The sequence below is a fragment of the Dipodomys ordii genome, unplaced genomic scaffold (assembly GCF_000151885.1).
Source record: "Dipodomys ordii isolate 6190 unplaced genomic scaffold, Dord_2.0 Scaffold259, whole genome shotgun sequence".
NCBI lineage: Eukaryota > Metazoa > Chordata > Mammalia > Rodentia > Heteromyidae > Dipodomys > Dipodomys ordii.
In genome coordinates, this window is record NW_012267475.1 from 1,034,023 (window position 1) to 1,059,423 (window position 25,401).

The 25,401-nt window shown below is 43.9% G+C and overlaps 1 protein-coding gene and 2 pseudogenes across 1 annotated transcript; 2 read left to right on the forward strand and 1 right to left on the reverse strand.

Annotated features, from left to right (window-relative positions):
- The first annotated feature begins 10,135 nt into the window (after positions 1-10,135).
- On the forward strand, positions 10,136-12,169 carry LOC106001038 (crooked neck-like protein 1). Its single transcript, XM_013036208.1, is given in 1 exon segment — positions 10,136-12,169. A coding segment is annotated over 1 exon segment (2,007 nt). The 5' UTR covers positions 10,136-10,162.
- Positions 12,170-12,982: 813 nt separating this feature from the next.
- Positions 12,983-14,628, reverse strand: LOC106001027 (annotated as a pseudogene).
- A 2,782-nt stretch (positions 14,629-17,410) lies between these two features.
- Positions 17,411-21,438, forward strand: LOC106001028 (annotated as a pseudogene).
- Positions 21,439-25,401: the final 3,963 nt, after the last annotated feature.

The following is a 25,401-nucleotide window of genomic DNA, read 5'->3' on the forward strand; positions in this document are numbered from 1 at the left end:
ACTCCTGCCTGATTCCATCTTTTGGATGGCTTGGCTTTGTTCATGTTACCATATACCTACTCTAATTTTATTATGGCTACTCCTCTTGCCAAACATTGTGTTGTTCATTGCCTACACTGCTTTGTCACTATGGGACTTCCTAAACATAGTAAAACTGATAATGGTCTGGGATATGTTGGACAAGCTTTTCACAATTTTTGTAATCTTATCAGATTATTCACACTACAGATATTCCCTATAACACTCAAGGACAAAAAATTGTTAAACAAGCCAACAGGCTGTTAAAACACCAAATTTTTAAATTAAAAGGGGGGAATTATACCCCTTCTTTCCTGTTAATATTCTTCTCATGCTTTATTTGTACTAAATTTTTAAAGTTTAGATTATAATGGCCTTTCCACAGCACAGCGGTTTTGGAAAAAAAAAAAAGAGAGCAAAGAGCTTTTGCCCAAGTTAAGTGGAAGGATCCTTTAACAGGTGATTGGCACAGGCCCGATCCGGTTTTAACATGGGGTCGAGGACATGTTTGTGTTTTTTCGCAGGAAGAAAATAAATCCCGCTGGTTGCCTGAGATTGCGTTAGGATTGTGGAGGCTCATTCAGATGACACAAATGCTGACACATTGGGCTTATGTGCCGGATTCCCCGATTGTGCACCCTACAACTTGGGAGGGAGTTGAAGTACTCATTCACATCAATAGATCAGCTTACGGTACAGCCCCCGGTCCCTTCATCCAGCACGCCAAGATGGGAGATATCTCAGCTTCAGACATTGGAACTCCTTTTTGCTTTGCCACCAGCTCTAAAGGCTCCATTCCAGGCTGTATTATAATGGTATCCATGACTCATAAAATTTGATTCCCAGACAAAAATCAAATGTACAATATTCAAATGACATCTTTGCCAACTGGGCACTTAGTTTATGCAAATTCTACTCCATCCTATAGGATACCCCATTGCATTAATTCTTCACAAGTAGTAGAATTTACAGGCAGGAGAGCCTCATCCAATAAGGTGCAGGCATGTACAGCCATTTGTTACCAATATTTCTGGAACTAATTCTCAATTAATGGACTGGCCTGGAGCTAATCTTACTAATAAGTACAATCTTGGACTGTGGTGGATGAATGGGCATCCTCAACATCTTGTTTGGATGCTGGTATCTGCACTCAACAACATAACCTGGCCCAATTCATCCCTTTTAAAAAAATATGAGTTGTGTATCATCACCCCATGTCATTATGTATGGACCGTTTATTATCTCTGTAGGAGCTAATTATTTTAATGTTATCTGTTCTAAATTGTTCTTTTACTAATTGCATGTATAGCAGCATAACTGAATCCATACTTATTGTTAGACAACCATCTTTTGTAATGCTGCCTGTAAATATTTCTGAAACTTGGTATGAAGATTCTGGTATTCAGGTGTTGAAACAATTGAAAGAACTAATGTGCCCTCGTCGATTTGTTGGGCTACTTGTAGCTGATGTTTTGGCCTTTATTTTGTTAGCTGCCTCTGTGGCGGCAGCTGCTGTGGCATTAACATAAAATGTTGAAACTGCCCATTATCTTAATCAGCTTGCTCATAATACTACACAAACCCTACCTCTGTACTCTAAAGTGGCAAAAACTGTTAAAAAACGGTTTAAACAATTTCAGTGCTATATCCCTTCCCTGACTAATGTAAAAGGATTGTTAATGACATTGCTTGGCCCGGTGCACTTTTATTGATGGTTTTTCTTTGCCTTCCTTGTATTATACGTGCCCTGCAAAACTCTCTTATGAGTTTAGCCAGCCAGCTACATAACATCAAGCTCCAAATAAATGAATTCCCCCCAAGAGGAACTGCAGCCAGAGACGGGTAAGAGCGGGTGACAGTCTGACCAACCTAAGACAGGGCCTTCAGCTTTGCTCTGAAGAAGTTCCCAAAGATGGGTAAGGCAGACAAGGTCATCCACCCAACCTAAGACAGGTGGGTTCGCTTCTTCAAACAAAGACGGGGGAGATGTTGGGAGCTGACAGTAAAGCTCCTAGGTCATCTTGACCCTTGTGCTCACTTGAAGGCACATACAAGGAACTGACTTTCATGAAAAGCACCAGGTGCCCGGGTTTGCTTTGCTATGTCTGTAGAGTTTACTTTCTATCAGTTGACCTTGTCTTGTTTCAATCTGCACCTTGTTTTTATTAAAATTTTCCTTGCTTTTCTGCACTATGGTGACCTTAGGTTACCTCTTGACTTCTAATAGTATATAATAAGGAGAGTTAAAAATAAATGGTGCTGCAGTCTTGAGCTGCAGACCTCCCAACCCCATCCTTTGTCTTATGTCATTATTTTTCCATCCTTGCCCCCTAATTCAGGATTCCCTTTCCTTGCCGGAAGGCTCCGGCACATCCAGAGCCTCCCTCAGCAAGGAAACCTGACTGGAAACACTTCCTCTAAACCTTTCCACTTGTTTTGTATTTTGATTTGTAAATTTGTATAATTAAATGACTATTTCTTTTGGAAAGAACAAAAATGAACTCTTTCCTGCCTGAAAGAAGTAGTGGTCTCCTGTTTGAGAATCTTACACAAGGGAACCCAACTACCTGGTGTGATAATCCCCACTAAAAATTCAAGGTATCTGAGTTACTATTCAGTGGCAGAAAGTTCCATCTATTCTCTGGCCTGAGTCCCTCCTGGTGCAGGAAATTTACTGTCTCCCCTGAGACAGTAAAGAAAGACTTTCCATGAGAACAAACATGTGAGATCAAAATAGAACAAAATTATTGATCAAGGGAAAAACCTCTTGGTAAAGAAAAACCCCAGGCTAAGACTGACCAGCAGTCAGCGATAGCCCCTTTACCTCCTTGCTACAAAGTAAAAGAACATCTCTCCTTTCAAGCTTCCCAGGCTGGCAGCTTTGCAGTTGACAACTGTAACTGCACTTATTCAGTCCCATGGACTAGTTATGATAACTACATCATAACAGTTCCTCTGAAAGATGAACCAAGACCAGGTTCCTCAAGAGGGGACCTACAGCTAGTCATCACTCATGATTTATTACTAGAAGCTTCCTTTCCATTTCATCCTTGGAAAATTCCCTTGTAGGAAATGCTCAGTAACAGTCTCTCACTTAAAATTAGAAATAGACCAAACATATGTTTTCATAAATCAGTCCTTGTTACTCAAACCAGTATTAACATAGTCACATAGCTAGCTCCACTACAGACAGAGGAGCATCTCCCAGGGGGTGCCTATCCTACTAATGTGGTTTACAACTCAACTTCAAAGTCAAATCAACTAGCTAGAAGTTTAAAGATACCTATTTATGTCTGATAATATTTAAAACTGGAATAGTTTGGAAACTAAGATATTAGCAAATCATTTAAGATATGAGTAGAAGATAAACTCCAAGGAGAGTAAGCATTGTGTGTGTGTTTGGCATTATTCTTGCTAATCTATTGTCATCAACACCAGCAATTTGAAAGAGCCAACCTCAGTGGCTGAGAAGGTACTCTCACTCAGAATGCAAACATTCCCTTCTATGGTTCAGAGACTCAACCACCTTGCTTCCACGTTGGGACTTTGCCTTCTTGGTCCTCCAGTTTTATTGTAAATGTAAAAGGTGATATGTAAGCACTTCATGTCCTGGTCTACTGCTTAGCATGTGGCATATCACCATGCGAGAAGAGCTAGAATTCAGTCTAGCTTGTGACCAAAGTGAGAATACTTGAGGGTCCAGGACCAGCATCTTCCTGGGGCTCCAAAGAACCATCTATGTACATCTCTTCCCTAGGATCGTCATCTTACTGGCATTGCAAAAGCTATTGTTTTACTTTTTTTCTTTAGTGTCTGACATCATTCTTTGTGAACAGGCCTCAGAGTTGCAACCACTCTTATTAAAGACTACTAAATACACTCCCAGATGACCGTGAGCAAGACAAGCTAAGACTGACTCACTGTATAAGTTCCTCTGGTAGCATTCAAGTGTCCCTTGACAGTCAAGTCAGTTAAGCAGCTGCAGGTATGGTCATTGTTGCAGAATTGCTGCCTCCAAGACATCTACTGTGTGCTTAGCTGACCAAGGTGAACACAGTGGTCCATAGGCTGCATCATTACATAAAAACTACTCACTTTGAACCTGAGTCATGGGTCAAGAAAGTATGAGCCTCAAATTTGCTTTTGCTATTTATATTGGCTTTTAAATTGGTTGTATTCCATGTGATATATTTTGCATGCTTTCCAATTTGCAGAATCTAAACCTATATATATATATTCACACACATTATAGAAAGAGACAAATACCTACATATGTGCATATGTAAATATACACATAGATAGGACATTTCTGAAAATGAGAATTAAGTCTTCTGTCTGCTCATTGAATAATAGGACATGATAGCAAATGGAATATGCTCACAAGTCCTTTCCTGAGGTCCCTTATGAAAGATCTAAGAAGAATCCAGATCATATCCTCTGCTGATCATTAGAAGGCCAAGACCACTCTCAGGTCTTTCTCAAAACCTTTAATGCATCTGGTTTACATACTAATTAGACAGGCCCTTGCCAGGTCCTGCTGAGCATTCTCTCTGCAGTTAAGCTCAATGGACAGTCACAATGCTTTCATCTGTCAAGAGTAAAAACACCTTATGCTCCTTCTTTACCAACACTGATTACAAGGTACACCTGCTCCTCTCACAGAAATGTCAACAATAGTTAGGCTTACGTCAGGATTAGCTCAATGGATTACTCTTACTGTCAAGTCTACCTCCAATAATAAGATTCAGGGTTTTATCTCCTGTGAGCCAAACAAGAACTGCTCAGAAAAAGGAAGTGCTCAGGGACATCAAGTCAACTCACAGGCCCAGGCTTTCAGGAAGATGCCACAGAGGGCCTCCTGAATCAAGTAGCATTTGAATCTAGTACATCTTCATTTTCTCCCATCCTTAGCACCCACTGGGTATTATAGCCACAGACAACGTGGGAAGTCAAGGAGCTGAGAACACCTCATGTCTACATGCCCTTGAGACTGAGGAAGAAGGGCCACAAGTTCAAGGTACCCCATTTCCAAAACCAAGAACTAGAAATGTAGTTCTTCTAGCATTTTCCAGCCCCAGCACGAAAGGTGAAAAAAATAAAGGAAGATCCTTTCATACCTCTGTAATAGTTCTACTGGCTCATCTACCATCCTGTGACCTGTCAGTTCAAGTGCTCCTGCCTTGACAAAATACAACTTTCCATTCTATTGACAGTGTTCACAAGCCATAGAATTCCATTTCCATGTCTTCTCCACTTCAAAGAGTCTTCCTACTTAATAAACTTATATGTTAGTTTGAAAAAGTACTCAAGAATGGTTGGGTATGTAGCTCCAGCCAAGTACATATAACTGCTGAGCAACTCTTGGAGAGAAGGTAATGAATAAGAGTTGGAGCTTCTTCTCCTTCCACCTCAACAGATCACAGATGAAGAAATTAAGTTAAGGAAAAGGATGGCTATTGAACACAACATAAGAAAAAACAGGATCATCTCTCTTCCTCTACCCATTTCCTTTCACAGGCATTAGTCAAGAACACTTCCTAAAAAGCCATAAAATAAGCCCAATAACAATAGAACCTCCGATTTCTCCACTTCCAAAGAAGGAAAATAAGTCATTTTATGAGTCAAGATTGGAATCAATGTCCAGTGTGCCATCTGAGGGCAGATCTGGAGCTGAAAGCCCTGGGCATTCAAAGGAAGAAAGTGGTTCCTGGCATAGAGGTGATATTGTAGGCTATTTCTTCAGAGGGAATGTGGATTTTGAACATGCAAAACTTGGTTTAACTTGAGGGACAGACAGTGATGAATCACCAGTTAGGTAACCCTAACTGGAAATAAGGGTCTCAAGGAAACACATCCCACTGAAGGAGCTGATGGTGTCCTTAGGTGATTCATCCCCACTCTCAGATGCCAGCCACCATGCCTCCATTGGAGTCTAGTCTTCTCCCATCCTGCCCTGGAGTTGGGGAAGGAATCAGGGATACTGGAAATGGTTAGTTCGCTGTGTTATGGGTTTGAGTTGCATTTATTTGGCTTCTAAAATAATCTTGAAAAATCAATGTGGGAATCAGGCATGGGAAGAAAACTCTATCCACATTTATCAGGATACCATGTGTCGCGACCACCTCGACCAGCAGCGCGACCTGGGATTCTTCTCAATGCAGTTTATTCAGGAACCCTGTCTGCAAGCTTTTCTCCTGCTTGCTTCTGCCCACTTCTTCCCGCTTCTCCTCCCCCACACCCGCGCTCCGGTTATAAGCCTCCTGGATGGTCAATCCCGAAGCGCCACGTGGCATATACCAATAGGGTCGCAAACACGGCAGCAAACTAGGAGCCAAGTCATAGCCATATAAGGAGTTGTTTTTACAGAGAGCACTTGTCACCGGGAAGAGGGAAGGCGGGAGCCAGTGCCATCTTTGGTCACAGCCGCGCCATGCGGCCGCGCCATTTTTGCGACCGCGCCTTACGGCCGCTGTCTTTGGTCATGGCTCCCGCAGCTCTCCACAACCATGGTATTTTGTACCATCTGAGCATTGTTTAGCTAACAGTTGAAGATTCTACAAATAAGTCATTTACTCCCCTTCCAAAATAAGATTAGAACCTAGCCATGGTGTCCTCAGCCCCACAGAGCAGACCAAACCAAGCCACAGACACCAGTGGGGCAGCAGTCAGTGTTCTTACTGCCCAATCCCTCCCTCCCTTGAGCACCAGAAAGGCAAAGAATCCCTGGCGGTCCCCAATGTCAATGACACCACGGTCCTGAAGCCTGCTGCGGGGATAATCTATAGCTGCTAGCCAATAAAAGCTCTTCTAAGAACCCCTTCATTGACTTCAAGTTTATTTTCCTCGAGGCTCAGCCCAATTCCACAGAGCTAAGACCCACCTTCCTAGGACACATGCTGTCCAAATCGGCCATTTGGTATTTGAGGTTTCATAGTGGTTGCACTCGCCAGAAGCTCTGGAAGGGTTTAAAATAGAGTAGTAGAGGGGCTGGGATGGTGGCTCAGTGGTAGAGTGCCGGCCTCCTATGCATGAGGCCCTGGGTTTGATTCCTCAGCACCACATAAGCAAACAAAATCACAAGTGGAACTTGGCTCAAGTGGTAGAGCATTACTTTTCAGCTAAAAGAGCAGAGGGACAGTGCCAAGGCCCAGAGATTAGGCCCCACCACTGACAAACACACACATTTATAGCATTTATGATCTCACCTGGAGACCATCTATAGGCCCTGGAAAAATCTGGACAAGGACATGTATGGTGATGACCTAAAAACCAAAATCCAGACCAACAGGTTTCTTCCAGTTAAAGAGTTTTCCGGTTCAGAACATAGGCAGACCGCACAAGAAGGGCCAGTTCAGTTTGAGGAGGATCCTTTTGGTTTGGACAAGTTTCTGCAAGAAGCTAAGCAGCACAGTGGCTCCAAAAGATTTGCAGATAGCAGCCGACCCGAGGAGCATGAGCATGAAGACAAGAAGAGGAAGAAGCCGTAGATACTTCTCTCTTCCCACTCAATGAACTTTGTCCAGAACCCTAGTGATGCAAGTCATGGGGATATGCTTTGGAAAGGGTCAGAGTAAAATCCAAATCTGGATCCACTCCAAATGGATCAAAGACCTCAGAGTCAAAGCAGACCCTCAGAAAATATTACAGGATGGAAGAGGAGAAAGCCTAGGTCTGCTTGGCACAGCCCAAAATTGTCTTCAGAGATCCAGAAACACAACAAATCAAAGAAAGCTTGGACAAATGGGGCTGCATGAAATTGCAGAGCTTCTGCATGGCTCAGGACATAGCTCGCAAGATCAATAGAAAGCCCATGGATTGGGAGAAGAGCTTCACTAGCCACGCAATGGACAAGGGTCTCATATCTAAAATAGACCTGGAACTCAAAAAATTAAATCCCCCAGCAACAAATCTTCAAAGAAATAAATAAGTGGGCTAAAGACTTAAGAGTAACTTCTTTAAAGAAGAAAGAAGGATGGCCAATAAAAGAAATGCAAATCTAAACAACCTTGAGATACCACCTCACCCTCACCCCAGTTAGAATGGCTATAATCAAGAACTCTAATAACAACAAATGCTGGAGGGTATGTTGACAGAAGGGAATCTTACTGCATTGTTGGTGGGAGTGTGAACTTTTTCAACTTCTTTGGAAAGCAGTATGGAGGTTCCTCAAAAGACTCCACATCGAGCTCCCCTAGGACTCAGCAATCCCACTTTTGGACATTTACCCAAATGATCACAAACAAGACCATACTAAAGTTCCCAGCACAACTATGTATATTGCAGCATTATTTACCGTAGCAAAGATATGGAACCAACCCAGATGCCCCTCAGTAGATGACTGGATCAGGAAAATGTGGTATATATACACAATGGAATTCTATGCCTCCATCAGAAAGAAGGACATTGCACCATTTGTTAGGAAAAGGAAAGACTTGGAAAAATTATATTAAGTGAAGTAAGCCTGGCCCAAAGAAACATAGGTCCCATGGTTTCCCTTATTTGCAATAACTAGTATATGTCTGAGACAAGTAGAAAAGGTCACATAAATCGATGTTTGGTGAAATGAACACCAAGATGACTATTCTAATGTTTTTTCTTTCTTGGGAGTGTTTCTAACATGGTTACAAGATGATTTCTTTGTTGCTTTGTGTGTCCCTCCCCCACGGTATAACCCCTGCTTTCACTGTATTTGATGTTGGTATAATTTGTGGAGGGGAAGAGAAGAAACACGTCGATTAACTAGGGATACAGGTGGACCCATCGCAACAATGAGATATACAAGTTGTTATGTCAAAAAAAACGAACTTTACAACTTCGGCTCGGGTGAGGGGGTGGGAAATGGGAAGGGTTGGGAAGGGGAAACAATGCAGGAGGCAAAAATGCTCGATAAGAAATGTACTCATTACCTTGCCCACATCATTGCAACCCCTTTGTATGGTATTTTCACAATAAAAAATAGTAAAAGTGACGTTTAACGTTTCCACATTTTCCTTTTTTTTTATTTGTAAACATGCAGGATAAAATTTCTTCCTTGTGGTAGGAATAAAATAAAATATAATAAACTCTTTCTGCCTGAACCATGTGGCAGTCTCCTTTCGGCAAACCTTACACAAGGGAGCCCAACAACCTGCCCCAGAGGGTTTCGCTTTTCTCTATGTACTGAGAACATTTTAAGTGGGAGGTCAGCAGAGTAATGATTATCAATTTTCCCACATGAAAGTAAGATTATTTTGTCAGATCTAATGAGATCCTGTTCCCACCGCTCCTTAGCCCATATATTGGTCAATCGCCTATTACCACCATGTGAACCACTATGGGTATCAACCTACCCATGTTAAATTGAAACAGACCCTCTAATTCTGAACTAAACTTTCAACTTTCTTATTCAGACTCTGTTTTCTAAGTCTTCTTTCCCTGAGAAAAATATCCACGTTCACAATGAAGGAAACATCTCTGCTGCCTTGTCCTGATCAGGATGACATGTCTGCATTCTATTCCTAAGAATGATACCCCTGTGTCAGCAGGAAGTAGCCAGAGAGAATCTGCTCTCCTTCAAAAGTGCCAAAATGCTGGAATGTTAGGAGTGCCCTGGGAAACAACACTGCCCCCCAACAGCCCTCCTGCTCTACTCCTCCTTTCCAGGAGAGGGCAGCATGGTAGCCTTTCCAGAATTCTCTTGCTGGAAAGCAGTAATCACCTCAGTCAATCTCCTGAATGAGAGTCAGCAAAGGGCTCCAGGCTCTGAGGTCACCACCTCACCTTCTGAGGTCACGCCCTCACCCACCCAGCCCTGTCTCCTTATGCCCAGCCACGCCCTTATCCACCCTGTCACACCCTGATAAGCCAGTCACTCCCTCATCTGCCCAGCCCTGCCTGCTTCCACCAGTGAGAGGCTCCCTAAGCTCTGAGGTCATTTCTGCCTCTGCTGTGGCCACGCCTCCTCCCCTCCTGACACTATATAAGCCCTCTGGCTGGTGCTAAGCTTTGTCTCTGGGCCAGCCTCCCTCCAGGGCAGGTCAGCACACAGGTTGGTCTTGCTCCCTCCTGTAACTCAGCTCTTTCCCGGGACTCACTTCCTTGTTGGGTAGCTTGGTAGTGTCAAGAGCTCTCTGTCGAGCAGCTCTCTGCAATATCTCCTGCAGACATGGCGGTCTCCACTGCAGTCGGGAAACTGCAGATCCCTCAGGTGGCCAAGGTCAAAAACAAAGCTCCAGCTCTCATGCAGATCACCGCTGAACAACTGCTCAGGGAGGCCAAAGAATGAGAGCTTGAGCTTCTTCCACCTCCACCTCAACAGAGGATTGCAGATGAAGAAGAATTCAATGACTACAAGCTGAGGAAAAGGAAGGCCTTTGAAGATAACTTAAGGAAGAACCGGACTGTGATTAGGAGCTGGATAAAATACGCACAATGGGAAGAAAGGCTCCAGGAAATTCAGAGGGCTCGATCCATCTATGAGCGTGCTTTAGACGTGGACTATAGAAATATCACACTCTGGCTGAAACATGCGGAAATGGAAATGAGGAATCGCCAGGCCAACCATGCCCGAAATGTTTGGGACCGTGCCATATCAGCACTGCCACGAGTCAGCCAGTTCTGGTACAAGTACACATACATGGAAGAGCTGTTGGGGAACATGGCCAGTGCCCGGCAGGTGTTTGAGCGGTAGATGGAATGGCAGCCCGAGGAGCAAGCCTGGCACTCCTACATTAACTTTGAACTGAGATACAAAGAGGTGGAGCGGGCATGGACCATTTACGAACGCTTTGTTCTTGTGCACCCACGGGTGAAGAACTGGATCAAATATGCCCACTCTGAAGAAAAACATGCTTATTTTGCCCATGCATGGAAAGTGTATGAGAGAGCTGTTGAGTTCTTTGGAGAGGAACATATGGATGAACACCTCTATGTTGCCTTTGCCAAATTTGAGGAAAACCAGAAAGAATTTGAGAGGGCCCAGGTCATCTACAAGTATGCCTTGGACAGAATCCCAACACATGAGGCTCAAGAGCTCTTCAAAAACTATACCATCTTTGAGAAGAAGTTTGGGGACAGGCAGGGTATTGAAACTATCGTTGTGAGCAAACGCAGATTCCAGTATGAAGAGGAAGTGAGGGCCAGTCCCCACAATTATGATGCGTGGTTTGATTACTTGCGCTTACTGGAAAGCACTGCAGAAGCTGACACAGTGCGAGAGGTTTATGAGAGAGCCATTGCCAACGTCCCACCCATTCAGGAGAAGAGACACTGGAAGCCTTACATCTACCTCTGGATCAACTATGCACTCTATGAAGAATTGCAGGCAAAGGATCCTGAGAGGACAAGGCAGTTGTATCAAGCCTCTTTGGAATTAATTCCTCATCAAGAGTTCACATTTGCCAAGATGTGGCTCTATTATGCACAATTTGAAATAAGACAGAGAAATTTATCATCTGCCAGAAGAGCTTTGGGGACTTCCATAGGCAGGTGTCCAAAGAGCAAGTTATTTAAAGGCTACATAGAACTGGAAGTGAAGCTTCGAGAATTTGACAGATGCCGGAAGCTTTATGCAAAGCTGTTGGAATTTGCACCTGAAAATTGTACCTCCTGGATTAAGTTTGCAGAATTAGAGACAATTCTTGGTGATCTGGAGAGAGCCAGGGCAATCTATGAGTTAGCCATCAGCCAGCCTTGCTTAGACATGCCAGAGGTGCTTTGGAAATCCTACATCGACTTTGAGATGGAACAGGGAGAAATTGAGAGAACATGAAATCTTTACCGACAGTTGCTCCAACGGACACAGCATGTCAAGGTATGGATCAGTTTGGCTCACTTTGAGTTGTCTGCAGGAAAAGAAGGAAGTGTGTCTAAATGCAGACAGATTTATGAAGATGCTAACAAAACCATGCAGAACTGTGAAGATCAGGAAGCGAGGCTTATTCTGCTGCAATCTTGGAGAAGCTTTGAGGATGAATTTGGAACAGTATCAGATAAGGAGAGAGTAGACAGACTCATGCCAGAGAAAGTGAAGAAGAGAAGAAAGGTTCGGACTGATGACGGGTCTGATGCAGGCTGGGAAGAATACTGTGACTATATCTTTTCAGAAGATGAAGCTGCCAGCCAACCTAACCTCAAACTTCTGGCTATGGCTAAACTTTGGAAGAAACAATAGCATCCTGACTCAGCATGCTTTCTCTAAATGTTGCCACCTTTTGGTGTTTTATATTTTTATTTGTAATGTTGTAAAATTTTGGAATATTGTAAATTTTGTAAAAAATTTTTACTTGTTGGAAGGAATAAAATAAAATAAACTCTTACGTATCTGAAGCATGTTGTGGTCTCTATTTATTGAAACTTACATTAGAGAACCCAACAACCTGGCCCAGAGGTTCAGCTTCTCTAAACTCACTGAGGATACTTTAAAAAGGAAGTCAGGAGACTAGCGATTATCAACCTTCCCAAGGAAGAGCCGGACAACATTGAGCTATATATGTATAAATGGTAGTTCTTTGTTTTCATATGGAAGATATTGAAGTACAGTTGTTCATTTGATAGTATTACTTAGTACATGTATAATTTTTTCCAATTCACTGGGGATGGACATTTGGCTCAGACACTTGGAGCTGTTAGGAACACCCACATTGCAGACTTTGGATGGACATCCACTTTTAGTATACTTGTTTTGATTCCAAGAAAGAGATTGCCAAGTCCTATGGTAGGTATATATTTATTTAGAAGCTACTATAAAAATGTCACAGTGCAGATCAGAAGGAACAATTCTGCCCAACTAGAGGTATGGTATGTGAAGTACCGTTGGCAATGTTGACCATGTTAATTCCATCACAGGTCTTCATTGTAAGCACCTCTCAGGATTGTTTCTTGAAATGTCTCATCTGACCTTTCCCTGTGAATGGTTGACTTGATTAAGGAAGTCTGACCAACAAGGCTTCTGCTCACCACTGGCAAGCCACGTGGATGTCCAGACTTAGTAACCCTTCAGCCCCTGCAGGCACCTGATTTCCACCCCACTGCAGATACCAAGGAAGTTCAGTCACCTCATGGAAACATGAGGAAGAGTGATGTTTGGTTTAAGCTCTGATGGTGTTTGCTTGTAATCCCAGCACTTGTGAGACTGAGGTAGGAGGATTGGGAGTTTGAAGCAGCCTGGACAACATGGATAGAGCATGTTTAAAAGAATATATTTTTGCTTATTGTTAAGTCACAAAATTATGGATATTTGATAGACAACAGGACCTAAGGTTAACACCCCAAAGTAGGTTGTGACCATTAAACTAAGTAAGTTGTCAAATCATTTGCTGTTGATCTGGTGACATGTGTTAGTTTCTGAATGGATGGCAGGAGAAGGCAGAAGAAAGGATTTAAAACCTTTTTCTATTATATGTGTCAGTATTATTTTCTTTTGAGCTTGTGACATATTGTAAATTTCATCTTCTCTGCCTGCAAATCCACTGTCCATACCCTTGGATTGGTTGAAGAGCTTTTAGTAATACCGCACTTCATTTGAGGTACAAGGATTGGGGACAACCCAATGACTTCAGTGATTTCAATGATTATCTGCTGTTCCTTTTTCTGCAGTTCCAATCCCTTCCCAGCAGCTGCCCTGGAAAGATAATGGTCATGCCGTCTCTCTTTTTGCCTCTCCTGCTGGATCTCATCCCTCCTACGTGCATGCTCCCTATCATCTGTCCACATGGGTTTTGATCCCAGCTCTCCTCTTCCTGGCTTTTTGGGCCATCACTCTAAGTTTCCTTTTCTTTCTGAATCCTTTTTCTCTCCACTTGGGCCTATCTTTCCACAGTGTCCAGAGCCTTCCAGTCAGCAATATAGAGAGCTTCAGCCAGTTTGGCAAAGTTCTCATTGATGTGTACCATCTGAAGTCCTCTTCCATCAGCCGCCAGTTGCTTGTCTAATGGAATTGTATAACCCTTTGCATTTTTTTCCAGGTGGAAATGCAAGGAGGAATCTTCCACTCTTGTTGCTCTTTGGCAGTCATTTTTCTACTTGGAGAGTGCATGAGAGGTGCAGGAGGAGACGGTGGTCCCTGGGGAATCTTCTTGTTGCTCTTGAACCTCAGAGGTTCCATTGGATATTTCTGCAACACTACCATCTGAATTAGCCTCTGTCAAGCTCCAGAGTTAAATGCCATGCCTTGCTATGATGGTGTGTATTTCAGATAGTGAGTAGGAGCCAGTTTATCAGCTGCTTGAACTGTTATGGCTGTGGCAACCTTTTGCTGGACATACTTGTCTAAAGCTACACATGTCTTTGCTATGATCCCTTGAAAACTTCTTGGTTGGGTCTCTGTGGGTCTGGATCATTGGCATTCATACCCTTTTTTGGCACCAGGTCAGTATATTTGCTGTAAATGTCCTTGTCTTTTGACTGTCCTTGTTGAGCAATTGCATCGTACTGAATTCTTCCTTCAGGATCGACCTGAATGGCCAGTGCATTTGACCTGTTTTTTTTGTCATCTCATATCCAGTGGATAATGGGCCACATGGATCTCTGGAAAAGCATCATCAAAGTACTCTAGCAAGTGAGACATACAGCCTTTTTGGTATCTGTATGAGGGAAGTTTCTCTGCGGGAAGAGGCCAGGGAAATCTGCCATGGACTGTGTGATTCTGCCTTCTCTTCTGCTTCAAGTTGGTCCTGAGATAGCTGAGTACGTACAGGTAAAAAGCTGGCGAGTGCCATCTTCTTCAGCAAGAGTTGATTTAGTCAAGAGCAGGAGCAAATGGATGTCCTGCCTGAGTTGGATGCATGCACAGTGAGAACATAGGGCAGGAGAGAGGAATTATATAGGAAGGGCAAGGAGGAGATGTGTCCACAGTGGATGTGGAAATGACATCAGAACTGATGGATCTTCTCACTGGCAGGAAGAGGCCTGACTGGGGCAGATAAGCACAAGACCTCAGAAGATGAGGAAGTGACCTCAGAGCCTGGGGCTCTTGCTGACTCAATCAGGGGATTGACACTTCGATGTGATTACTTGTTTCCCACAGGTGATTTCTGGAACGGCTACTGAGCTTTCCTTTCTAGGAGAGAAGAGGAGGAGAGCAGGAGGAGAGTGGGCCAATGTCATGGGCATACCTAACATTCTAGCCTTTTGACAATTGAGAAGAGCCACTGGTTCTCTCTGGCTACTTCCTGCTGACACAGGGTGGGGGTCATTTTTAGGGGTAGAAGGCTGAGATGACATCCCGACTGGTATAAAGCTGCAGTAACAGTTCCTTGGTTGTGAATGTATATATTTGTCTATGGAGAGAAGTCTTAAGAGGCAGGGGCTAAACAAGATGTTGAAAGTGTAGCATAGAATGAAAAGTTCTGTTCCGCTTTAAAATGGGTGACTTGATGCCCTTAGTGGTTCCCAAGATAGCAACAGGGGTTTGACCCAAGATTTGGTCTGGGGAGAGTTGAGGGGGTGGGGGAAGGACCTGACTGTACCACTTTTCACCTCCAGGTCTGAGGAGCTAAAGACCAGTCATTTTCACATGGAAATGAGAGGGGCAAAGGTGGTCCAGTGATGGAACAGGATAAGGGACAGAGGACAGGAGCACTATCTCCTGATGGCCCATCTCTAGGTCAAAAGTGAGAGAGCCTGGGATCTGATTCCAGTGACAATTCTTGAGCGTAGTCAGGTGTGACAGACCAAGTAAGGGAAGGTATGGCCATGAACACACAAGCACATAAGTGCATACATATGCCCATGTGTAGGTATGAAGGTTGACTAGGTAAGCCAGGTTTTACAGAGAGAGTTCAGGGACACACAGGTTTAAGGAGACAGGTGGTGTCCAGCACATCTAGAGAATGAAAGGGTGGCTTAATCAAGGCCAGAGAACATGCTTTCAGACCAGATTAAATGTTTCACCCCTGGCCCTATTAGAAACAGGCTGCATGTAGTTTAAGAGAAAGGAGTTGAATAGCGTACAGCCGTTCAGAAGGCTTCAGGGCTAGAGAAAAAAGCTCACTCAGAAAAGTCAAGGTCAGTCTGGGAATGTGTCTCAGTGGTAGAGCGCTTACCTTGCATACCTGAGGCCCTGGGTTCGATTCCTCAGCACCACATAAGCAAAAAAGAAAAAAGTACGGCAGTGGCACTGTGGCTCAAGTAGTAGAACGCTAGCCTTGAGCTGAAGAGCTCAGTGACAGTGCCCAGGCCCAGTGGTCAGGCCCATGACCGAACCCCCACCGCTAAAAATAAAATAAAAAAAGAAAAGTCAAGGTCTATGGAAGAGGCACTGTGGCTCAAGAGATAACGCACTTGTCTTGAGCTGAAGAGCTGAGGGATAGCACCCAGGCCCAAAGTTCAAGCCCCATGACTGACAAAAAAAATAGTAATGTCAACGTCCAGATCCTACTCCTGTCCTCTTCTAGTCCCAGCCTGAGCCTGATATCAGTTATGAAAATCAGATTTAAAGATATTGACTCCTTGTAGACAATGATCACATTGACAGGGAAAGGGTGAATACCTACCCACATGCTTAAGGTCTACAACAAATAGGAAAACAGTGGATGTCTACTCACAGTCCACTGTCCTCACTACCAAGCACTACTTGAGGAGGCATGACATTGCAGTTTCTTAGATACTATTCCCTGATTCCTGACAGGTTCATCCAGTCTCATGTGTCTTCTGATCCTTTTTTTTTTAAAAAAAAAATCTCTATCCCAATTCTGTCATGATGCACACTAATGGAATGCATAGTGCATCCTTCAGAAGTTTAGGTAAACACTATTCACAAGGAAGAGAAATGCAGATTATTTAAGACTTTTCATTGCAACAAATAGAAGGCCATGGGTGTATGTTTTCTTCTCTACAATTCCAGCTCATTGGGCATGTACAGGGTAGAACATTCTCAACTCAGGGTGCCCAGCATTGGGAGGTCTATTTATAGTGCCAAGGGAGAGGGAGTCAGAGGGAAGTTTACCCCCCAACCCCCAGGTTGCATTTCTACATTTCCTCAGTGTGATCTTGCTTTGTTGAGAGATCTCATAGACTTTGACATCACCGAGCCATTATTGTAAGCCAACTCTCTCTATTCAAAGTTGCAGCTACAGAAGACCACAGACTGCCTCTACATTAAGAAAAGAGCAGCATTCTTCCTGGTATAGCTCTGAACTAGCAAAGCTCCAATCACTAAGATGGGAATCCTTTGTTTGGTGGGGTCTCTGGTGTTGCCATGGGAGACACCATACGCATTGTCCTCCTGCAGTGTCTCATAGAGGAAAATGCAATTGCCTGATATGAATGCTCAGGACACATGCTTCACCCAGGGACAGTACCACAGTCTCCCACAGCAGAATGTCCCATGGTGCCATGATGGAGGCTTTGGAAGCCTTTTCAGGGTTCTCCAAGGCCAGCTGCTGCTGGGATGCTCTGCATGTCAGAAGGTTCCATGGGCACCAGCCTGTGGATTCACCAGCGCAAAGAAGGCACTTTCTCCATCACAAGCAGAACTGATGTGGAATCAGTGACACCAAGTGTTACATTGAAAGTCCTGAGTGTTATAAAAAATGACTGTATCTGTCAGAGTAAGAAGGGTAAATATCCAAGCAAGAATCTTTTAAAGGCAAGTGGCTCCATCCTATCACAGCAGTCCAATGCCAGCAATTGGCCTTTGGATGGCTGGCTGCCTCCCAGGTTCAAGAAGTTTATCAGGGTCACTGTTGCAGCAGTATCAGTTCAGCCTTTTAAAGACATTTTAAAGACAAATTACCTTAGATCCATGCAAGTCATGGATCCCACCTATGGATCTTGCCTCCAGAGCACTTCATCTGTGAGACCTTTCAGTCAGCAGTAGAGTGGCTAGAGAAAGTCAAGTCCATCTGAGGACAGCCATATTGTTCAACTACCTGAGTCTCTCATGGCCAGGACTTTGAGTATTCAAGGGTACCATGTTTTCACTCCAAGTGCTCCACCAGTATACTCCCCAGCTCAGTCTCATCATAAATCATAATGTTGCTACTTCTAAGTCCATGACTTAGAATGATATCATTTTAGATTATTTGTCTGTCCTACTAGGCAAAAACAAAGTCACAACCCAGAGTCCTGCCCAAAGGAAGACACCTCCTTACTATGATCCTTCAAGGCTAGCTTGCATCAAAAACCTCAGAAGCTCCCAGGAGGATAAGAGATGTGATAAGTGTATTCCACCACCTCCACCAGTAAAGAAGAAGAAGGACTCCAAGCCTTCTGGTCTTTGCCCAGAACAACATTAACAGCAAATCCAAGTTATCAAGGTGAAGCAGAGGGTGCTGAAGTAGCTGGGGTTCCGTGCACATGTCAAGCACCCCAGATGATCATTGCTAGTTATTAACAAGTCTTAAATGTGAACATGATCAAAGCCTCATTCAGACTGCCTGGGTAGTCCCTGATGGAATTACATGAACGATAGTTTGTGACCAATATTTTTGTTCACTTCCAACCAGAGAGCATATCGTGCGAGTGCATCTATCTGGCGACTAGGTTGCTCTAGTTTTTACTGCCTACTCATTCTCATAGGTTACTTCTTTTTGGGGCACTACAGAATAGGAAGTTCAAGAAATATGCATAGAGATGCTTTGGCTGTACACCAGGAAAAAGCCTAACTGAATTTTTAGAAAGGATAGTATCTAATGGGAAACCATAGTCAGGATCAATTGTACTTTACTATAGTTGTGTATTGTTTATTGCTATAAGAACTGGAGCGTGAATTCTGTAAAAATTTATCTTATTTTTATACAGATATAAGTGCAGACATTGTTCTGTTTAAGTGGTTTATTTCCTTACCTGTTGGTGAATACTTTAACACTTCTTTGTCTGGACGTGCAAAGATTTTGACAAGAAAATAAAATATAAATCTTGTTTTTCCAAAGAACAAAAACACACACCCAGGTCATGAGTGCAATAGCCTGGAAATAGGGAATATCAAAAAATTGCATGGGGTTGAGGGGCAAGGATTCAGCTCTGTAATCCGGAGGATTGGAGGACAGCAAATTTTTGCCTGCAACCCTCCTCAACCCGTGTTACACTCCTTGGCCCAGGCCTTGGCGGGCATTTCTGCTGATGGGGAAAATGTTCCCTGTCACCAACCTGGTGATCAGGATGTACCATTTGCATGAGCTGAGAATTGAGTGTGAGCAGCCACTGGAGGTATAAAACAACACAATCTTCAGGGAACGGGCTCTTCTGAATCCACTGATGCAGGTTTCTGTCTGGATTTTCTTGGACCTTGGACAGAAAAGAACACCTTGAAAATCCCATGAGGAGGATAAATTATGAGGCTATATTCCTTGCCTTAGAAGATTTTGGGGTATAGCCCAGCTTGGAATAGGAGCCATTCCGATTTTCTGGATCGTGATATTTTCAGCTCATTGACCAGGATGAAAAAAAGGAAAAAGAAGCATTTCAGTTTAAGAAGGTCATAACACCTGCATCTCATGTTTGCCTGTATGCCCATGGACTAGACGAGGGTAAAGATGACTTCTCACAGAGGCAGAACTCAGCCCCAGCTCGGATGCTTTCTTCACATGAAAGACATGTGAGCCAGGGAATTTTGTTCCTCTTTTCACACTCCAGTCACCTGTGTCAGCCAGTTTGTCTGATGAGGATGATGGCTTCATGGACCTTCTTGATGGAGAGAGTCTGAAGAAGGATGTGGAGGCCGCATTGGGCATGGCAAGGCTCTGGACATCTCCCATGGTTATGAGAAGACCTACAAATATTGGCAGTGGGTGGGGGCTGTTTGCCTCCCCTTCCAAGTGTGACTCCAGCATTTGGTCAGCAATGAAGGGACCAGAACAATTTCAAGTGGAATCTCCACAGGGAAGCACAAAGTGGAAGAAGAGCTTGGCTGGAATTAGTCCTGGAGGGTCACATAATCTACAGGGTCCTTGAGATTTTACACCAGTCTTTGTCTCTGACAAATTCCTCCAAAGGGACCATAGAGAAAAAATATCAATGCATAGTCAATAGTATTTTACTAAAAATACTCCTTTTTGGGAAAAAAGATTCATAGAAGCTTTTATGTGTTTCCTCTCAGACTTGAGAAATTTTAAATTTTCCATGTGCTCAAGGCCAGAGGGTAAGGACACAGTTTATAATACAGCTTGTACAGGTTGCTCTTGGGTGTGTGTGCTGTTATTGGAAAGTCAACATTTCTGATTTAAAAAGTTTTAAATCTTGTAAAAAACATTTGTTTCACTGCAGAATTGTTTATAAAAATTCATTGAAGCCAGGCGCAGGGGGCTCACGTCTGTAATCCTAACTACTCAGGAGGCTGAGATCTGACGATCATGGTTCAAAGCCAGCCCTGGCAGGAAACTGAGATTCTTATCTCCAGTATGCCACTAGAAAACTGGAAGTGTTGCTGTGGCTCAATCGGTAGAGGGCTCACCTTGAGCTGAAGAGCACACGGACAGCACCCAAGCCCAGAGTTCAAGCCCCAGGACCGAAAAAAAAAATTCATTGAAAATTGTGTGTCTGTTTCCTACTAGTCACAGCATTTGTACAGTGTTGCTTTTTAATATATTAAAAAAAGGAAAATGCCCAGGAGGAGGAAGAGAAGGAGTACCTGAGTAGCCAAGAAACTGATGACAATGATGGTAGTGATCCAAGCTCTCCCTGAAAACATCACCAGACAACACACTAAACTGTGGCTGGGTAAGAAGTGGTCCTAGTATCTCAGTAGTCCCAGGTCATTTCTGTCCTACAATGGCTAAAGCCGGTTCAGCCAGTTCAATGAATTGGTTACTGACATATCCTGAAGTAGAAGATCATGTCAGATGTAGGGAAAGAAGACACAGAAAAACAGCCTATAAAAACACATTAAAAACTCAGGCGAATGAGTACAATATCCTGGAAATAGGGAATATCAAAAAGATTCCATGGAGAAAAAGCACAAAGCAGATCAGGGGACCAAGATTAAGTCTCCATATACAGATACACAGCATGGCTGGGCATTTAGGTAAAAGGAAGACTAGATACTGCATGCTGACTCCTGTTTTTGTCTCCACTTGAGGTATAAGACAGATTGTAAGGAAGAGTTCTGGCAGGCCACGGGCACATACTGCTGGTCAATTTACTGAAAACCTTGTTCAAAAATCTAAAACCTCCCTATCTTGAAACTCCCTCTCAAAAGGTAGATGAACATTTTTATCCTGTACTCCAGGCTGCCCGTTCCCCTCAGGATAATTTAAGTCCTGAGGAGGAGGCCACCCTGGAAGAGGAGGCGGCCCAATATCGTCAGCCTGATTGGCCCCCCTTACTCAGTCAACCCCTACCTCAGCCTAAACACTCTACCCCAAATATTCCGCATCCCTCCTAAGCACCCCCTTCCTTTTGTGGCCCGGACCTTCAAGGGCCCACTGCTCCTCCAGATCCAGATGTTTATTCTTCCCCCCCTTTACCTAACCTGGCCCCTTTACGCGAGACCCTTCAACATAGGTGAGAACACCTTCAACTTTTAAAAGAATTGCGGTCCCTTGATTATGAACTCCCCACACTGGCCTTGGCCAATATGCCAAAACCGCCTAATAAAATTAAGGTTAGATCACACCATCAGTCAGTTCTCGCCTTTCCAGTAACTCGGAGCCAGACAGATAGGGCCTCAGAGGGTGCGGAGGACGAATCAGAAGAGGAGGAAAAGGAGGATGAGGAACAGGATACTGGGGATGAAGAGGAACAAGCCAGCCAGGGAAAAGGCAAACAAGAGTATAAGAAGCTTCGCCTCCGGTTTGTTGAAAAACTTAAAAATGCATGTGCCCAATATGGCCCGACTGCCCCTTATACATTAGCCTTGTTGGAGAACCAAAGTGCACGCTGGCTCACCCCTAATGATTGGAAGTTCCTGGCCCGCGCCACCCTTAGTGGGGGTGATTTTGTTTTATGGAATGCGGACTTTAAGGAACAATGTGGAGAGACCGCGCAAAAAAATTTGGCTAAAACATCTTCAAAAACCTGGACCTATACTAAACTTTTAGGTAATGCGCCCTTTGATACCAATGCTAAACAGGCGCGCTTTCCTACTGGACTTTTGGCACAAATTCAAAATGTTGGCCTTTATGCTTGGAAGCGTCTCCCTCAAAAGGGAGTGGCTACTACTTCCCTGGCAAAAGTTAGACAGGGGCCAGATGAACCCTACAGTGACTTTGTCTGGCGGCTTAACTTGGCCGCAGAAAGGCTTCTTGGGCGGAGTGAAAGTGCCTTTGTTAAGCATCTTGCCTTTGAAAATGCTAACCCTGCATGTCAAGATGTCCTCTGGCCACATAAAAACAAGGGTGACCTCTCTGAGTTCCTTAGGCTTTGTGCTGGAGTAGGAACCCTTCACACCATGGGGCTTGCCATAGGTGCTGCCTTTACCAAGGCATTTGAAAGTTCAGTCCCTGGCTCCTGTACTTGCTTTAATTGTAAACAGCCCGGTCACTTTGCATGTGAATGTCCCTTTGGCAAACAAAGCCAAGGGGCAATGCCCTCCCAAGCTACAGGTAGACCACTCCCTGCCACTCTTTGTCCCAAATGTGGTAAGGGCCTTCATTGGGCCAACGAATGTAGATCTCAAACAAATGCCCTTGTCAACCCATTCTCTCTCATTTTTCAGGAAACTTCCCTCGGGGCCAGCCCCTGGCCCCGACTATCCCCAAGACAAGCCCAGGGGCGATAGGGTTTGTCCCCTCCCAAACTCTCAGTCCAACACAAGCCCCCCACCTCTCTCAACAATTGCCTCCCCCCAGCGGGCAACCCCAGACATTGTAGGACTGGACCTCTGTGACGCCACTGACACAGTACTAGACTCTATACAAGGACCTCAAATAATAGCCACTGGGACCCCCTCCGTCTCATATGTATGCCCTTTTTCTTGGAAGAGCCTCTGCTACCTTACAAGGTGTCCAAGTTTTTCCTGGTATTATTGATAATGATTATACAGGAGAAATAAAAATTTGGCCACGGCCATTAATGGAATTGCAGTTATTCCAGCTGGAACTAGGCTTGCACAATTGGTACTGCTCCCATTAAATTCAGGGGGTTCTTCCATTGCTCAGACCACAGTGTGAGGAAGGGCTTTTTAGGGGTCTTCTGATGCGTATTGGGTTCAGCCTATCAGTCAAAAAAGACCCACCCTCACCCTGCGAATTGAAGGAAAGGAGCTTAAGGGAATTTTGGATACTGGTGCGGATGCCACAGTTATTTCCCAAAAATATTGGCCACCAAGTTGGCCCTTTACCTCGTCCCTAACTGACCTGAAAGGCATAGGGCAGTCAAAAAACCCTTTGGTCAGCTCCAGGGTTCTTAATTGAACTGACAAAGAGGGCAATTGGGGAACTGTTACTCCTTTTGTTGTTCCTAACCTCCCTGTTAACCTATGGGGCTGGGATATCTTGACCCAGATGGAAGTTATCCTTGCTAGTCCCAATTCTGTGGTTATACATCAAATGCTCCGTATGGATTTTGTCCCTGGTATGGGTCTTGGAAAATCAGGACAAGGAACCGTTGAGCCCATCCAAGCTACCCAAAAAACAGATAAACATGGGCTTGGGTATTCGGATTTTTAGTATCGGCACCTGACCCTCCTGTGCCCCATGCAGATAAAATCATTTGGGAATCCCAAACCCCTGTGTGGGTGGATCAGTGGCCCCTTACCCAAGAAAAATTGGAGACTGCCTCCATGTTAGTACAGGAACAGTTGGTGGCAGGCCATGTAGAGCCCTCTACTTCACCATGGAATACTCCTATTTTTGTTATTAAGAAAAAATCAGGCAAATGGTGCCTTTTACAAGATCTATGTGCCGTTAATAAAGCTATGCGCCCAATGGGAGCGCTACAGCCAGGCATTCCCAGGGACTATTATAAAATGGTTATTGATTTAATTGATTTAAAAGATTGTTTGTTTGTTTTTTTACCATTCCCCTACATCCTGAGGATAGATCCTATTTTGCCTTTAGCCTTCCTCGCATTAACTTTCAAGGCCCCATGCAAAGATTTCAATGGAAGGTACTCCCCCAAGGTATGGCTAATAGCCCTAGCCTTTGTCAAAAATATGTTGCCCAGGCAGTGGACCCTGTGAGAAAACGAAGGCAGTGCGTCTATATATTTCATTATATGGATGACTTGTTGATTGCTGCACCTGACACCCACGAACTTAGAAACTGCTATTTAGATCTTTATAAAACCCTTACTGCCCTGGGACTACAGGTTGCCCCCGATAAAGTTCAAACACAGGACCCCTATACTTATTTGGGTCTAGAACTCCAAAATAATCAAATTCGGGTTCCTCAAATTCAACTTCGTTTAGACCATCTTCACACCCTTAATGATTTTCAAAAGTTGCTTGGAGATATTCAATGGCTTAGGCCATACCTAAGGTTGCCCACCAGCGTGCTTTTGCCTCTTAATGAGATTTTAAAAGGGGATTCTGACCCCTCCTCTCCTCGCAAGCTTACTCCCAATGCACGAAATGCCTTAACCCAAGTTACTGAGGCCATCACCCAGCAGTTTGTTACACAGATTTCCTATAATCTTCCTCTGGTCTTAATTATTTTACATACCCCTCATACACCCACAGGATTGTTTTGGCAATGGATTCCCCACTCCAATAATAAGGGCAGCCCCCTGCTTTGGGTCCATTTACCCACCACATCCCCCAAGGTTATTGCTGTTTACCCTGCCCAGGTAGCTTCTATCATTATCAAAGGTTGCTTGCTTTCTTGACAATATTTCGGCAAGGACCCTGATACCATTTTAATTCCATACACCAAAGACCAGACTCAATTTTTACTTCAGACTGGGGATGAATGGGGCATCGCCCTGTCAGGATTTTTAGGACTAATTGACCATCATCTCCCCAATGATCCCCTTTTACACTTCGCCCAGCTACATCCATTTGTTTTTCCCACGGTTACTCAAAAGGCTCCCATTCCTCAAGCCCTCACTGTCTTTACAGATGGCTCAAGCAATGGCCGTGCGGCCTTTGTTCTTAACAACCATTCCACCACCTTTGATGCCCCTTACCAATCAGCCCAGCTTGTGGAGTTATTTGCTATAACACAGGTTTTTATGATGTTTTTTGATAAGCCTATTAATATTTATACAGATAGTGCTTACATCGCTCATTCTGTTCCCTTGCTAGAAATTTCACCCACTATTAAAGCTTCCTCCAATGCAGCATTTTTATTTACTCAGCTTCAACAGCTAATTCAGGCCAGGAGACATGCGTTTTTTCTGGGACACATTAGGGCACATTCTGATCTCCCTGGCCCTCTTAGACAGGGTAACGCTCAAGCTGATGTGGCCACTCGTTCCATTTTTCCAGTTTTTGTTGGGTCTGTCCAAAAGGCTACAGAATTACATAATCTCCATCATCTAAATTCCCAGAGTCTTCGATTGCTTTGTAAAATTGTTAGACAGCAAGCA